The 14,340-nt window shown below is 40.3% G+C and overlaps 1 protein-coding gene and 1 long non-coding RNA gene across 27 annotated transcripts in view; one reads left to right on the forward strand and one right to left on the reverse strand.

Moving 5' to 3' along the window:
- LOC106855620 (uncharacterized) overlaps window positions 1–14,340 on the reverse strand; it is a 143,649-nt gene that overhangs the window by 118,321 nt on the left and 10,988 nt on the right. Inside the window, exon 3 of one of the 20 annotated variants that reach the window (XR_015803745.1) lies at window positions 4,776–4,838. The exons of 18 other annotated variants lie outside the window; for them this stretch is intronic. This is a non-coding gene — a long non-coding RNA (uncharacterized LOC106855620). Of the gene's footprint in view, window positions 1–1,946; window positions 2,554–4,775; window positions 4,839–14,340 lie in introns of those variants that run through there. One more of the 20 variants, XR_015803754.1, reaches the window with a different exon arrangement.
- The window catches only part of LOC148223558 (uncharacterized), a 28,846-nt gene continuing 18,731 nt past the window's right edge, over window positions 4,226–14,340 (forward strand). For 3 of the 7 annotated variants that reach the window (XR_015803734.1, XM_088164854.1, XM_088164855.1), the window contains exons 1-3: window positions 4,226–5,497; window positions 6,662–6,981; window positions 11,533–11,603. Coding sequence is in view for 2 of the 7 variants with exons in the window: in XM_088164854.1 (XP_088020980.1) it covers window positions 6,843–6,981; window positions 11,533–11,603 (210 nt within the window). In the remaining 5 variants the exon portion in view is untranslated. The remainder of the gene's footprint in view (window positions 5,498–6,661; window positions 6,982–11,532; window positions 11,604–14,340) is intronic. The other 4 variants (XR_015803737.1, XR_015803735.1, XR_015803740.1 and 1 more) reach the window with 3 other exon arrangements.

Genomic DNA, 14,340 nt, shown 5'->3' on the forward strand with positions numbered 1-14,340 from the left:
GATCAGTGGGAGGTTAAGAAGAGACAGTTCATTTACCAGCAACCCCTTAAATTTCTTTTTGGAGGACGAAATTGCATTTTGAAGATTGAGATGAGGGAGAAACACTCATTTTGCCCTCAACTCACTCTATCCTAGATTATTTTCACTCAATTATTACCTGAAAATATGCAAAACTTCATAATTATTATCTGAAAATATGCCAAACTTCATCCTAGCCAGCTATAAAAAAATCTTTTAATTAAGCCAAGTATTGTCTATGCTTTTCATTTTTCATTCCATGCACCAAACATTTTGTATGAGAATCTTGGCACTCCAACACAAAACACTTTCAAAATGTAAATGCTCCAGCTCACATGCATAATTTCTGAAGACATTCATCTGAGGGGCTGAATAGTTCTATCAGCAGTTATATTTCAAGTTACAGACTAAAAATTATTTTAAATTTAAACCCTGGAAATTGCCAATCTGATGAACAGATTTTAATCCCTCTTCAATTAAGATGCACGTGGTCTTTATACACTGCTATGTTAATTTTCAGCATACTTACAAAACCCTCACTGTGAAATAAACCAGGCAATTCTGCTTCTTTTACTTTCAGAGGTAATTTCCAGCAAGCCTCCACAAAATAATAAATGAATATGTGAGAAACAATTTTATATTCCTTTAAGCTAGCCCTCATCAACAAAACTGCCCCCAAGTATTACAACCTAAGAATAAAAAAAAAAAAAAAACAAAAAACCTTCTTTAGATAAATAGAATAATTAGGAGCAATATTGCCGAGTACTCTGAAATTTCTCAGTGAGGAGTGTTCAGCAGTTTGTGAACCCTCAACTAATATTTTATTTGCATTGTACCGTATAGCTGCTACAGGCCTCTAAAAGCTACTTTGAAGAAATTAATTTTAGCTATCACCAAGCCATATGCTCCTAAATTCCTTTCTTAATCTACACAGTTCACTAAAACATTCTCTAGTTACTTTGAGCATGATCAGCCAATAAATACTGCTTTACTACTTACAGTTATGAGTTGTATTTCAGTTTATGTTGCCATAAAACACTTAGAATGCAATGCCAATACGGAGATGATTTTGATACAATGCTGTCAATGGCCTGAATTTAAAACTATTTTGGTATAAGTCTCTAGGTATTTTCAAAATTTTTTTTTTTTTTAAAGGGGGGGGGTTATTTGTTTGATTTGGGTTTTGGGGGGTTTGGTGGGGTTTTTTTGTGTGTTTGTTTTTTTTAGAGAAACCCCCCAAACTTATTTGCATTTGGTCTGCTATTTACTTTAAATCCTAGACATAAATAAAATTACAGGAAAAGATTAAAATATTTTACACAAGCCTCCCATTTTTTCCTGTGTGCAGAAAAAGCATTTTGGTTTAGAAATATATATCAAAGGACTAGTTTCCTCATAAAGTGTCCTAAAATATATTTACTTTCAGATACTTTAATTTCCACAAAGATTAGTCTTTATAAAGAATTGAAAATACCTATTATCGTAAGTCTGGCAATTTCACAGTAGTAATAAATCTTAAGTGTTTAACCGTCTGTCAAATTGCGCCTAACTCAGTACATCTCTATCCACATGCTACTTTGGTCTATAAATGGCATTACTCTAATATTTAAGTATTCTACTTAAAATAAATTCCTTCATTAACACCCGAAGAGAGAGTGGGAGTGTGCATGAGCATGTGCCAGGGTGCACACGTAAAAGATAAAAAGAAAACACACTTTTGGTGCTTATGGACCTTTAAAGGCCTCAAAAAATAGTATTTAAAAATATATTATAAAAATGATAATTAGAAACAAATCCTGAACAATTTCAGGTATTAAAAAATTTAAACATGAATGCTGAATATATTTAGGTTCAAATTCACGTTGCTAAGAAAATCAGGAGATGCAATTGTGATGAGATACAATGACTGAAGATCATCAGATAGTTACCTGCAAAGCCAGGAGTTGAGCAATGCCATCAGGTCCCTTCTCTCGTATGTGTCCCTACAGATAAACCCCATGCACTGGCTGGTGGTTACGTTACAGCTGCTCTGCACAGGGATGCTTAATAATGCTTCACACAGACTGAAATATTAAATAATGTAAGAAACTTGCACCGCCCAACTTTGTTTCTTCTCTTAAGCTCCCTTCTATTTTTATTTTTTAGAAGGGAAGGGGGAAGCGCCATTCAGGAAAGCAGCTATATTGTGCTCAATGAAGGCAGGACTGGCACAAGTCCTAGAACATTTGCATTCAGAAATAAAAGCTGTGATCGACCTTTGTCTGCTAAGAAAATGAAGCTTGCTGGTTTTAAACAGGCTAGCGAAGGGAGGGGCAGACTCGATAGAGAGGGAGAAGAGAACCTAAAAAACAGCAACAATAGCAAATATTAGTCTATCACATCCTTAATAGGCAGCAAAGCGATCCTCCCGAATGAGCCTGGACCTCGCCGGGCTGATAACGCACTCCTGGTTAATCATAAATTATCAGGCAGACGCGAGCCAATGTGCCGATCCCCACGTAGTTCCCGAAACTTGATTTTCCCACTTGGCATCCCCTGCGCTCCGGCGGGAGCAGCTTACCCTGGCAGGGCGGGACGGCGGCCCGGGAGCCGCCGATGGATGCGGCGCTGGGTGTTCCCCTCGCAGCTCCGCAGTCCCCGGGAAGGCGGGCGGGAGGCTCCGGGCGAGGCGGCGCATCTGCGCGGCCGGGCAGGCCCGGGAGGCGGCCTCGCCCCGCGCCCCGCACCGGCCCCGCCGGCAACAATGGGCGGCTGCGAGGGGTGGCAGGGACGGCGGCGAAGGGAAGGGAGCGGAGCAGGCAGAAGGGAAGGGAGAAGAGAGGGGAGGGAGCGAGGGAGGGAGCGAAGGGGGAGAGACGGAGGGAAAGAGGAGGGGAGGGGAAAAAAGAGAAGCGTGTTAAGCTTGTCTGGTAGTTAACAAGTCTTGAATGAAGAATGTTAGCAAACAGACAAACAGCATGTCTGATGCATGCTAATAGTCCTGGCTTCACCACTGACAATATGAATAATTCAGTAGAAAAGAGGGAAAAGAAGAAGCGGGGGGGGGAAGGAAAAAAAAAAAAAAAAGGCATCCTCCCTTCACGCTCCCAAACGTCTGCAGAGGAGACGGGAATAAAAAGTGTGCCGCAACTTTCTCCTTCCGACCCATCGCACAGAAAATATTCAGCAAAAAGGCCGGTCGGACACCAGCCCTTTCTCCAGCCCTGCCTCTCGGAGATTTTCGATTCCTATTTTTGTTGCCTATTAATTTCCACCCCCCTCCCTCTTTACCGCCTATTTTACTTCTTTTGTCTGGGAGCTGGCACCTGTCCCAGAGACGGCATTTTACTGCACATCCCCTTTTCCCTCCTCAGCAGAGAAAAGGGCGGGGGGGAAGGTCTGCAAGGACGAAACTGCCTGTGCACCCCCTGCCTCCCCAGACATCCCCCCCATATTTCCTTTTCAGCCATGGTCCAATTACAAGGGGTTTGGAGGGATATCACACGCCCTATTTCACATGGCGCAGACACCTACAGCCATTAAAAATATATTTCTATGAAAGAGAAAGGCAGAGAAAGCAAGAGGCTTGCTCCCTGAGCAGCACTGTGCACTGGGACTCCGGGGAGGAAAACCACTAGCAAAAGCCCTCATCCTCACAGCACACAAACCTGCAAAGCCCGAATCACTGCTCAGGCAAAGGAATCCATTTCCTTAATAGAGGGAAAAGGGAGTGAGGGAAAGGGATGAGCGCAGGGACGAGCCCTCGGCGCTTTGCCCTCTGCATTGGGATGTACAGCGCAGGAAAGGCGAGAACCAGCCCCGCTCGGGAACGCTGGGAGAGGAGGGCTCAGGCAAGCAGAAGAAAAAGAAGATCCCTATTTGCAGCATTTTTAAAAGTTCTGCTCTGGCAAAGGCCGTCTGAAGGGGAGGCCCTTGCAGCAGGAATGCGAGCAGCAGCCGCCTTTCCAGAGTCCAGCCTCCTTCTTGTGAGCGACTGGAGCAGTCTGGCGGAGGAGGAGGAGAAGGAGGAGGAGGAGGAGGACGTGAGCCAGCGAAACGCAGCGGGCTGGAGCTGATGATGAAAGCGGCACGGCCCTGCGCGGACAGGCTCCTTTCCATCCCCCGCAGCCACGGGCACAGGGACACGCACCGAGCCCGGCCCCGCTGCGACCCCGGCGGGGACCCCCGCGGGCCGGGGGCTGCGATGGGGACGGCGCCGCCGGGAGGGGACCCGGCAGAGAGGCAGCGATGGGAGGAAAGGCGCTGCGCTGGAATGTAAATGCACCCACGCTATGGCAATATGCTTGACAGGGCAGTGCGGCTAATGAAGCTTTTAATTGGGGGAGGTGGGGGTGTGTGTGGGGGGGTGGTTTCTACGGAAATATCTCCCGGGATTAAACGGAGAGAAGAGGCTCCTCTCTGCATTCACACACCTACACCACTCTGTGTAACACAGCGGTCCGCAAGGACCACGAACTACAGCAGATACACACACACACACAAAACCAACCTAAACCTACCGAGCTGAAAATGGCTATTTGAAAAAGTAAATACTATATGTGATAGAAAAATTTCGTGATTTTGTTTTCTCATGCCCTTACTTCCAAACCAGCTGCACAGCCAAGCTCAGGCTGCTTGGCCCTTATAACTCTCTTGGCACCGAGTCAAAAGCTGATAAGCATTTGGGCGAGACAGCTCAACTGCTGTGCTGGAAGAAAAACAGCTGCCATGATTGCTGTTTGATTGAGAGCGCTCGCACACACTCACAAAAAACATACCAGGCTGCAAGGACGGGCCACAAATGCCTGAGGATTCAGCTTCAGAAGATCAACATACATTTCCTTAAAAAAAAAAGAAAAAAAAAAAAAGAAAAAAAGAAAAGATTATATAGTTTTGCCTCCATACAACCTCCCCTTCTTTAAAGAAAACGTGCTGCGTGGACTTGCTTTTCTTCTTCCCATCCCCCCTCCATAACCTCAAGCAAACTCAAGGAATTGTGCCAAAAGTCCCGTTGCTAGTTACCAAGTGCATTTTTTTAAACGTCCCTTTGATACTTCTTTCCCTCCTGCTTGCCATGGAATATGCAAGTAAGATAATCTTTCCATTACTTACAAGAAGTAATTAAAAAAGAACTTCTAGCTCAGCGTTCCTTTCCCTCTTTCTCTCTTAAGGGGCAAGAGGAGGGAAGCGAGGGGGAGAAGGATGTTTTTTCTCTTTGCCGAGTCCAACATTTGGCTTTTTCCATTTGTGGCAGATCACTGTAACGCTATTGTAAAACAACTTCCTGCCCCTTTTGGCTCACGTTCCAGAAGCTGCTAGGCTAAGTTCATAGCACAAACTTTTTTCCCCCTTGCCGAAGAAGAGAGACAAAAAAAATTCCTGCAAATTATTTTCCCCCTTTTCTGGCTAATGGACTCACAAGGTGAATTTATTGCAGCTCTTTAAGAATGTTACACAAGAGACGTCGGTATCCCAGCTGGATAATTCATAAGATGAAAAGGTGGGGTCATTATAAATATATGTCTGTGTGTGTCTGTGTGTGCCTGCATTTTAATTCTGTCATTTTGAATTGTAAGTCTCAGTACCATCAGGTGGATAATGAGCTAAGCTGCTTCATCTGCCGTACTAATTTGTATATCTATCATAGCACAGATCATTGGCTCAGTACATACAGCCTCCTACTTTCCAATTGCTTTTGTGCTCTAAGGTGACCTGCATCTCTCTCGTCTCCCTCCTCTCCTCTAAGCGCTCAGCCTCACGAAAATACCCACTGGAAGCTCCCAAACCCTCCCTGCTAGAAACGGGAGATGTTGCAGTCTCTCTGCTATAAGCCAAAAAGGAAAACTAAGGCCTCCACAAGTTGCTCTCTCACGGTCTCTCCCTCCCTCCCTCCCTCTGTTTCTCTCATAGCAACAGCATTTCTTGGTGCGCCTGCTTTGGCATACATCAGCATTTCCACCGTCCAAGTGTCCTTTTGCGTCACATCTCGCCATTTCATTCAGCCAATGAAATCTCCTTCTTGCAATAAAAATATATAGACTTTTTCTGTTATTGGTATATTCAAAATTTTTTTCATGTGCTTTCCTAACAAAAAACGTTGTCAGGCATTTGATTTGCCCTGCACTGGGAAGGGGGGGGGAGGGTGGAGAGGGGGAGGAGACTGTACAAGATTCAACCTTGAAGAGTCTTCTTTGTGGAAAATATGTTACCGTAAGAAAAAAGGGATTACATAGTTACTTAAAGAAAGTCATAGTTGTCCCTCTCACTTACTACTGATTTTGCTTATGCTATCATTGCTTTCCTGATGTACTTTTAAAGCAGCCAGGCAGCTTCGACTGACTGGAAAAGTCAGTACCATGTATGTCTAAGTTTGTAAACTATTCTTCAGGAAAAAGAACATACTAATTGATATTTTATTCCACTAAATATTGATCATGAGGTGATAGGAAAAACTGCAATGTAAAAAGAAAACCCATAGACATACGTTTCTATCCCATCCAAAGTGGCTGCTCTCCAACGCACTATCCTGCAAAATGGAGCGGAGGGTTTCAGAGTCGGAGGCTCTTTCCAAGATGTATTTCCTTCTTCCATAACCTCACAAGTGCAGCATTTCAGTGCCCAGCTGTGGTAAAGATGGTGACAAAGGCTCTGTTCTACGCTCCAGGTATCCCAGCTGGTGAGGCAGCCGTGGAGCTGCACGCCCTGTGCCTGGCACGGCCAGCCCTGCCCGGGCTGGAGCAGCAGCCTGGCCACCGAGCCCAGCTCCAGCCTCAGGCCTGACACTGAGCGAGTCCTGCTCTCAAAATGCACAGTCCCAGCCAAGTCCAGAGGGCACGGGCGGGCACATGTGGCTTTCTCGGAGCTGCCTGGCCGTGCCACAGCTCCAACGACTCCTGCCGTGGCAAATCCAGGGATCTCTGTTACCCTCGGATCTCCAGAAAATGCTCAACCACCAGCATTCTGAGGAGAATACACATTTCTTCTGTAAGCAAAATAGATGTTTTATGGTTTTTTCTTACCAACTTTTTTTTTTTTTTTTTTTTTTTTTTTTTTTTTTTTTTTTAAATGGTGTGAAACCACAAAATGTTTCGAATATTTATTTTTAGGGGAATTATAGTAAAAGCATACTAGAGATTATCAGGACACAGTTGACAAGATATTTAAACAGTAACTTTCCCACAAATATTTATTTCGGTAAAATGACACTTAGTAATTCTGACCTCTTCTAATAACTAGTCTCTATTGCATATAGACTGTGGATACAGAGGATGTGCATAAATTCTGCATGGATAAAAAGTAAAAGCAAGCAACATTTCTGGATAACAGCTTTAGCAGCAGACAGCCATTATATCCAAATAAAACTCTTATCATTTTTGTTTTAAAATAATAGCATGACATTCCTGATAGTATTTATTTTAACAGAACATGTACAGATGAGAATGTTAACCCTGCACAGAAAAAAAAGAGATTACATGTGATAGTGCAGTCAACAACTTTTAATGCCAATGAAATATAAAAGACAGACCTATTTTTTAGGGAAGGATCAGACGTAGACAAATGGCTTGGTTAAGAGTGTTTTACTTGTATTTAATCAGCTTTCTGAATGACTTTCCCCCTTGTTTCTCAGACGTGATTTTTAGCTCCCTATTTATTTTTATATTTTCTATATAAAATATAGGTTTTCTTGTTCTTTACTCTCCACACCTGCCCCTTCCTTTCTCATTTTTTGTTAACGAGAAAGGAGCTGAGGTTCATCCCTTCTTTTGCCTGCTCCTAATAGGGGTAAATTCTGGTGCATTTGGAGGGTTAAAAGTGCCTCGCCTTTACAGAATTATGGCTCGTATTCATCCACCCAAAGTTACCCTCCCTCAAGGAGACACATAAATGCATTGTGTCTGTCACCACAGTTGTGAAGTAAGATTGAAAGTTGTCTAACTTTAGGTTACTGCAATACTAAAAAATTAGGGATTCAGGAAACAGGAAAACAATTACCTCAAGCCCAACTTCTAAGCTTCACTTAACTGAAATGGAATTCCAAAAAGGGACGTAGAAGAATTATTTTAAGATTCATCATGCCTGAATAAATTCAAATTATGCAAATAGTAGTAAGCCAGTATTTTCACACCACAGTTACTATTACAGAATTTTATATCTCCTTTCTTTTCCTTTATCACATGTTCTGTCTAATGGAAACTCATTATAAATACTCCTGCTGAACACTAATTAATTTGCTTGTATTTTAACTCAGAGTGGCATTTCTTGTTCTTTCCTCTCAGTTTGGTATGATAGAGACATCCACACTGGTCACCTCTAAATAGACTACGATTTTTTTGCTCTCATTTGCAATACAGGGTGGTTTGTAATCTAACAACCTTCAGAAATATTTAATACAAGATGATCAGGTACATGTTTAGGGTTTCTTTTAAAATAATCCAATTAAACATATAATTTTTTTAAAGATTAAGTTATCCATAAAAGTGTAAATTCCTCCTTTTTTATTTTATTGTATCATTAAAATAATTCCAGTGCAGATTATTAAAAAAAAATCACCAAGAATAGTTTTACTTAACATTTAGACAGCTTTTGTTTTTAAAGGCACCCTCTAGGAATTAAAAATAAAAATAATTAAAATCTATCTAGAAAAGCAGTCTTGCACACCATCCTCTGAAAGGACCAGTCTGGGGATTACAGGGGTGCACACTTCAGAGAAAGGACAGCAATTACACATAGTGCCATTGTGAAGGTCACTTACGAAAGATCTATTTACTGCTGGATAACTTGCATTAATTCCGAAGGATCAGTGGCCTATTAAATTATGGGGGGAAAACATTGAAACACCAAATACACAATTTTGAAATTATCTAAACTGTAAAAGCAAACTGAATGAGGATGTATTTCTACACTCTTCCCCTCAAAACATAATGAAACATTTTGCAAAAAACACTTCCTCCAGTACACTGTACTTTAAGAACAGTGTTGCACAGAAAACTTGGCATTAAACTGGTATCAACATTAGTGAAACTCTGGCACTAGGACAAGAGGTTTATTTTTTAATTTAATTTTTCTTTTTCATCAAGAAAGGAGGCATTAAAGGGGGTGGTTGCATCCGCAGGTTTTTAAGGGTGCTATCGACCACAATTTTGTTCATCTTGCAACTTTTTTCCCCCCTTTTTTTTTTATTTTTTTTTTCCTGTACTCTTGCCTCGGGACCGCAGGTGAGCGGCGGCCCTTGGCTGCACAGAGGAGAGGCTGATCCCGGGCGGCATCGCCGGCAGCCTGGCTGTCCCGGCCGGAATGCTGAGTGTGTCCCTGCACTGCTGCTCCGCCCGGGAGAACCGCGCTCACACAGCCGGGGGGGCTCCAGAGCCAGCCCTGCCTCTACCCATGGGCACCTCTGCTTACAACCGGCTGCCTCGCAGAAACAGCTGCTGGAGATTTAAAAAAAAAAAAATATCTATATGTCTATAAATATATATGTAGGAAAAAAGGAGGGAGGAAAAAGAAAGGAAAAGTAACACACTGGCAAAAAAAAAAAAAAAGAAAGAAAATGTTTGGTTTTAGAGAACGATAAGCTGCAAAAATAAGCAAGCACACATGATGAAATCTTCATCGAAAACTTGCAATTTCTCAGGTCTAAAAAGGGCTTTAAATCCCTTTACATTGAAAATTACTTAAAGGTTTTTAAACTATTCAAGAGCTGTCCAGTGACCAGTTCTTTTATATCTGTGTTTTAATTACACCAGAGTGCAACAATCCTGAACAAAGCCAATTGCAATGCACACAAAATTTACATACAGCACAAATTCCTTTGTGGATTTTTTTGGTAGTGAAATGTTAGCAAAGATGAAAAATTTGCATAAACATTAAGAAAATAAAAAGGGACTTCCATTACAGTATCGCTTTCCTAGCATAGCTGCAATTACTTACTACACACAGACACAATCCAAAATGGTTGTAGATACAGAATTCTGTTTGTGAGCTGAGTGTTAGTATCAGATGTATTTATGCGGCCAACTTCAGCTCTACAGTTCAAGTAGCCATTTCTTTTGAGCCTATTAAAGGTAAAATATATGGTACATAAGGTGCACCTTAGATTGACTATCTAAAGGATAACTGGAACCTCACTCAATAACAGTATATTGGCACTGGTAAATTTAAATCCCTCTCCATGAAAAAAAAACCCTCCTATTACGAATGATATTGACACATTATTGTTATAATCAAATATAATGTCAAGAGAATAATAACCCTACTGAAAGTATTCATGTATTTATCTAGCCAGATAAATACAGGCTTCTACGCTCCTGGTAAAATATATAGTTATGAAAAAAAGGACAGTACTTTACAGAATTTGTGTTCCATGAATGGTGTCATTTGAGTCTTTTGTCTTTCTGTGTGTCATGCCACACCTATTGGAGTTGTCACATGTGCATTATTAAGTTTCGTGTATTTCGATGGGATGCCTGAAGTTATAAACTCGTCTTTAACACGATTCTGCTACGTTCCAGTTTTAGTGAACAAAATATCCTGCACAGGTGCTAAGGTGATATAACTAAAGGTCTTTTCTCTCCCTGTGGACAGAAAGAGCCAGCTCCAAGGCTTGGGATGAGGCCGTGCTCTTCCTGGGCTGTCACTCCACACTGGAGTGTAAAATCAGTTTTAGAAAGGAGGGTCATTTTGGTATTGCCAGCAAACCAGAAATTCAGTGCAAAAAATATATTTTCCCCCCGCTAATTTCTCCCTTTGCTGTTTCAAAGATGAACCAGCATCCACATGATTAAATATATGCCATAATTTAATAAAGGTGATTTTACTGAAGATTATTACCAACACAAAAGCCCTTATAAGGAAAAGATCAAATGAAGTTTTTGCTATGTTGTCTACACTAATAAAGTGCAGCATGAATACTAAAATACTAAAACTGGCATTAGAAAAAAAAAAGGGGGGGGGGTGGTGTGTGAAATTTGGAAAACCTGCTTCCAGACTTATTCAGCAAACTATGTTTTCCAGTTCATCCCTGGGGATGTCTGTGACTAATCCATGGAAATTTCAAGTTTCAAATTTTTCTTTTTTTTTCCTTAGGGCCTAAAAGCATTTTACTGAATATTTTAGATGGCTGATCAAAGCACTGAAATATTAAAAGGTCAACTCTTAAATGTATATTCCCAGAAAAAGTTACCAACAGAAATAGACTGCAATGAATATTTTTGATCCGGCAAAATTTTCAAGAAAACTGTACAGTTTTTTTCCTAATGCAAACAAGTAACTTAGTAAGAAAACTGTACAGGGAGAAAAACCCGGACCTTTTGTTTCTTGGCAACAGGAGAATGTGACTGGTTTTGACATGGAGAAGTCTCCCTGACTCAATTAGAAATACAGCTGCTTTTCAAAAAATTTTTAAAAATCAAATGCCAAATTTAAAGTTGATGCCTGAAGCTCATATTACTTCCGTCATTTATCTGTAATAAAATTAAACAATTCCACCTTCCCCCAGCAATCATTTCAACAAAAATCATATACTCTGTCCTTCTGTAGGTGGGTGCAGTATGGGACACCTGGATACAGGGTGTATGTATGCAGCTATAGTCTCATGCTACCACAGTCCAGTAAGTGTGAATATTACTAGAATAAGACTCTAAATTAATATTGTTTATGTAATTCTGCACAATAGAAATTATAATATTTTTATAATGCAGCCTAAACATTACTAATGAAAGGTTACATTTGAATTACAGCAAGAAAATCAATGGAAGGCACGGTTCAGGACCATTGCTTTTCTAGCTATATAAATAAATGCAACATTTTAAAAACCTTAACACAACTTATATACAGAGTAAGAACTACATGAAAGAAGTCGATTGTAACAGCACTACACCAGCAGGAATTTCATCCCTCGGTGCTTCCGTAACAACTCATCCCTATGTCCAGAGAACAAGGCTCCCTGCTCTGGGACTGCCTGGATGCAGGACCTTGCTCCCACACCTGGAAGCACGAGGGAGACTGACATAAACATCAGGCATTTCACTGAATAAAGCACTGCATGTGCAGACCAAAATGTTCCAGCCTTCAGTGCTGGGCTCAGAGGGGAAAGCAAAACAGGTACTTCAGACTCGTTGTGGGGACTTGAAAAAACAGTTTTGCTTTAAAACTGCACTTACATGACTGTTTTTGTAGCAAATGAGGATCCCATGCTCACAGGGAAGCATTTATATAGGACTATCACATTTACTATATTATTGTTCAGGTTTTATTGGCCAAAACACTAAGCAGTCTAAGAAAATTATTGGAAATCTATGAGAAAAGGCCCTTTTGTGACTGAACTATTGCACAATTCTAGCTCATCTTTGCCTTTCCCTAACAGAGAACACCATTTTAAGGCTGTCATGCATTTTTCCTTCCAAAGGGGTTAACGCCAGTGGAAAACGCAAGGATCCTCTTACCACAGAAAAACTGAGCAATGCAGTTTCCCAGAGAAGCTGCCTTTTTATTTTTACAGGTGCAACTGACGTCTGTCTTGTATTTTCTCCTCACCCAAGTATTAATTTAAAAACCACACACACATGAACGTATGATATGCAGCTATCTGCACCCAGGTAGCTTTTTTGCACTTTCACATACTTCTTTTTACTCAAGTATTTAATGGAAAGAGGAAGAAGAATAGATTTTGACATAAGACAAATAAGGAAAATAAGCACGCACTTCAAATTGATTTTGCTGAATTAAACTAGGCCTGAATATATATCCTAGTGTTTAGAAAAATGTTTGTCTTCAAAATGTAAAGAACAGGCTTTATAATTTCTATAACACACCTAAAGCCTGACCAAAACCCATGTTCTACAGGACTATTTTAAAAATTTTTCATGCTTTCCCTCCTTAAACTGATATATTTCAATGGTCCAGCGGATCAGGGAAATCAACAGGGAAATAGAAATGGTTTCATATTAAAATCAGTACAGACAAGTGTACACCAGTTGCTAAAGAGAGAAGGCTGTTAAATATGAACGGCTCCTACTTGGTTTTCACTGCAGGGGTCACATTTGGAAACAATTTTGATACCAAAATTAGAAGCTCATGTTTTAATTTCAGCAACATCTTTGTCTAGGAAATGAGAGAAATCTTACCCACCATTATGCTTTACCAGGTACACTAGCTGGAAAAATCAGTGCCAGAAATAGTAATGCTGAAGAATCAAGTTCACACAGTAAAATAGACTATTCTCTGCTCATTCTATCAATCTAAACCTTTCTACAGATAAAGCTCTTTTTTAAACAGTAAAAAAAATAACTAAACAAAAAAAATCCTGAGAGGTTTGAGTCAGCAACATTCAAAGCAAAAACATTCCAAAAGGTTTCCTTCACTAAGGATCTTTCAGAAGAGGCACTGCTACAATGGCATCCTAAATTATCATACTGCATGCTGAAATGTTTAACACACTCTGAAAAAATTACTTTTTCCTTTCATCAGGCACTTCCTACAGTTATTGTAAGGTTCCAATATCTTTCTAAAGAAAAAGAAGTATTTTAAAATTTGAATATTGGCTAAGTATTTTCTTAACTTTTTTCTTTTGAACTCCAAGCTGCTATCCACATTTTAAAATTCTACTACAGCTCATTAACTCCAAAGAAAGCACAACCATATCAATGCTTTAAGGCATTGAAAAAAACCCAAAATAATGCAAATAGCATTGCCTTGAGATTCTTTTTAGTCTCTAAAATCCCACAGATAACAGAATAGCAATAATAGTACTGAAAAAAAATTATGAAAGGGGATGGACTTGGTATTTTTATTAGTAAACATATTAATTACAACTAAGTAACACAAGGGAGTAATAGACTTATGTCAACCTGACAATATTATTTTTAGTGGAAAACAGGTAAATATACATTTCCACTCTATCTTCCATTAAAAAATCTAAAGGTAGTGGACTTGGTGAATTTGCTGCAACAAGTAAGGGACACAGAAGGGCTGGTTTCAGTATTGCTGCAGTCAGCATTGCTGCTCACATTTGGTTCAGCTCTGAATGCAAGTTTTCACTCAAAAGGCACGATGGCTCAGCTGCTTGGCCACTTCTTTTGTTAAAAGAGCTCGTTCTGCTGTATTACAGAATGTACTTTTAAGTCTAAGAGTAGATTATTAGAAGTGTTTGTTTAAATAATTCAACTGCAAGGAAACTCAAAGAGGGACGTAATGTTTTCCTTGAAATGACTGGAATGCAAAGATACATTTTTACCTTAATTCTATTCATGCTGACAGCCACAGAAGACTCAAAGTTTACTATTGTAGTGTTATTTATTTTTGTGATGGCAACATTTTAAGCTCCCCCCAATACACACAGATCCCTTG

This window comes from Sturnus vulgaris, chromosome 5 (genome assembly GCF_052056855.1).
Source record: "Sturnus vulgaris isolate bStuVul1 chromosome 5, bStuVul1.hap1, whole genome shotgun sequence".
NCBI lineage: Eukaryota > Metazoa > Chordata > Aves > Passeriformes > Sturnidae > Sturnus > Sturnus vulgaris.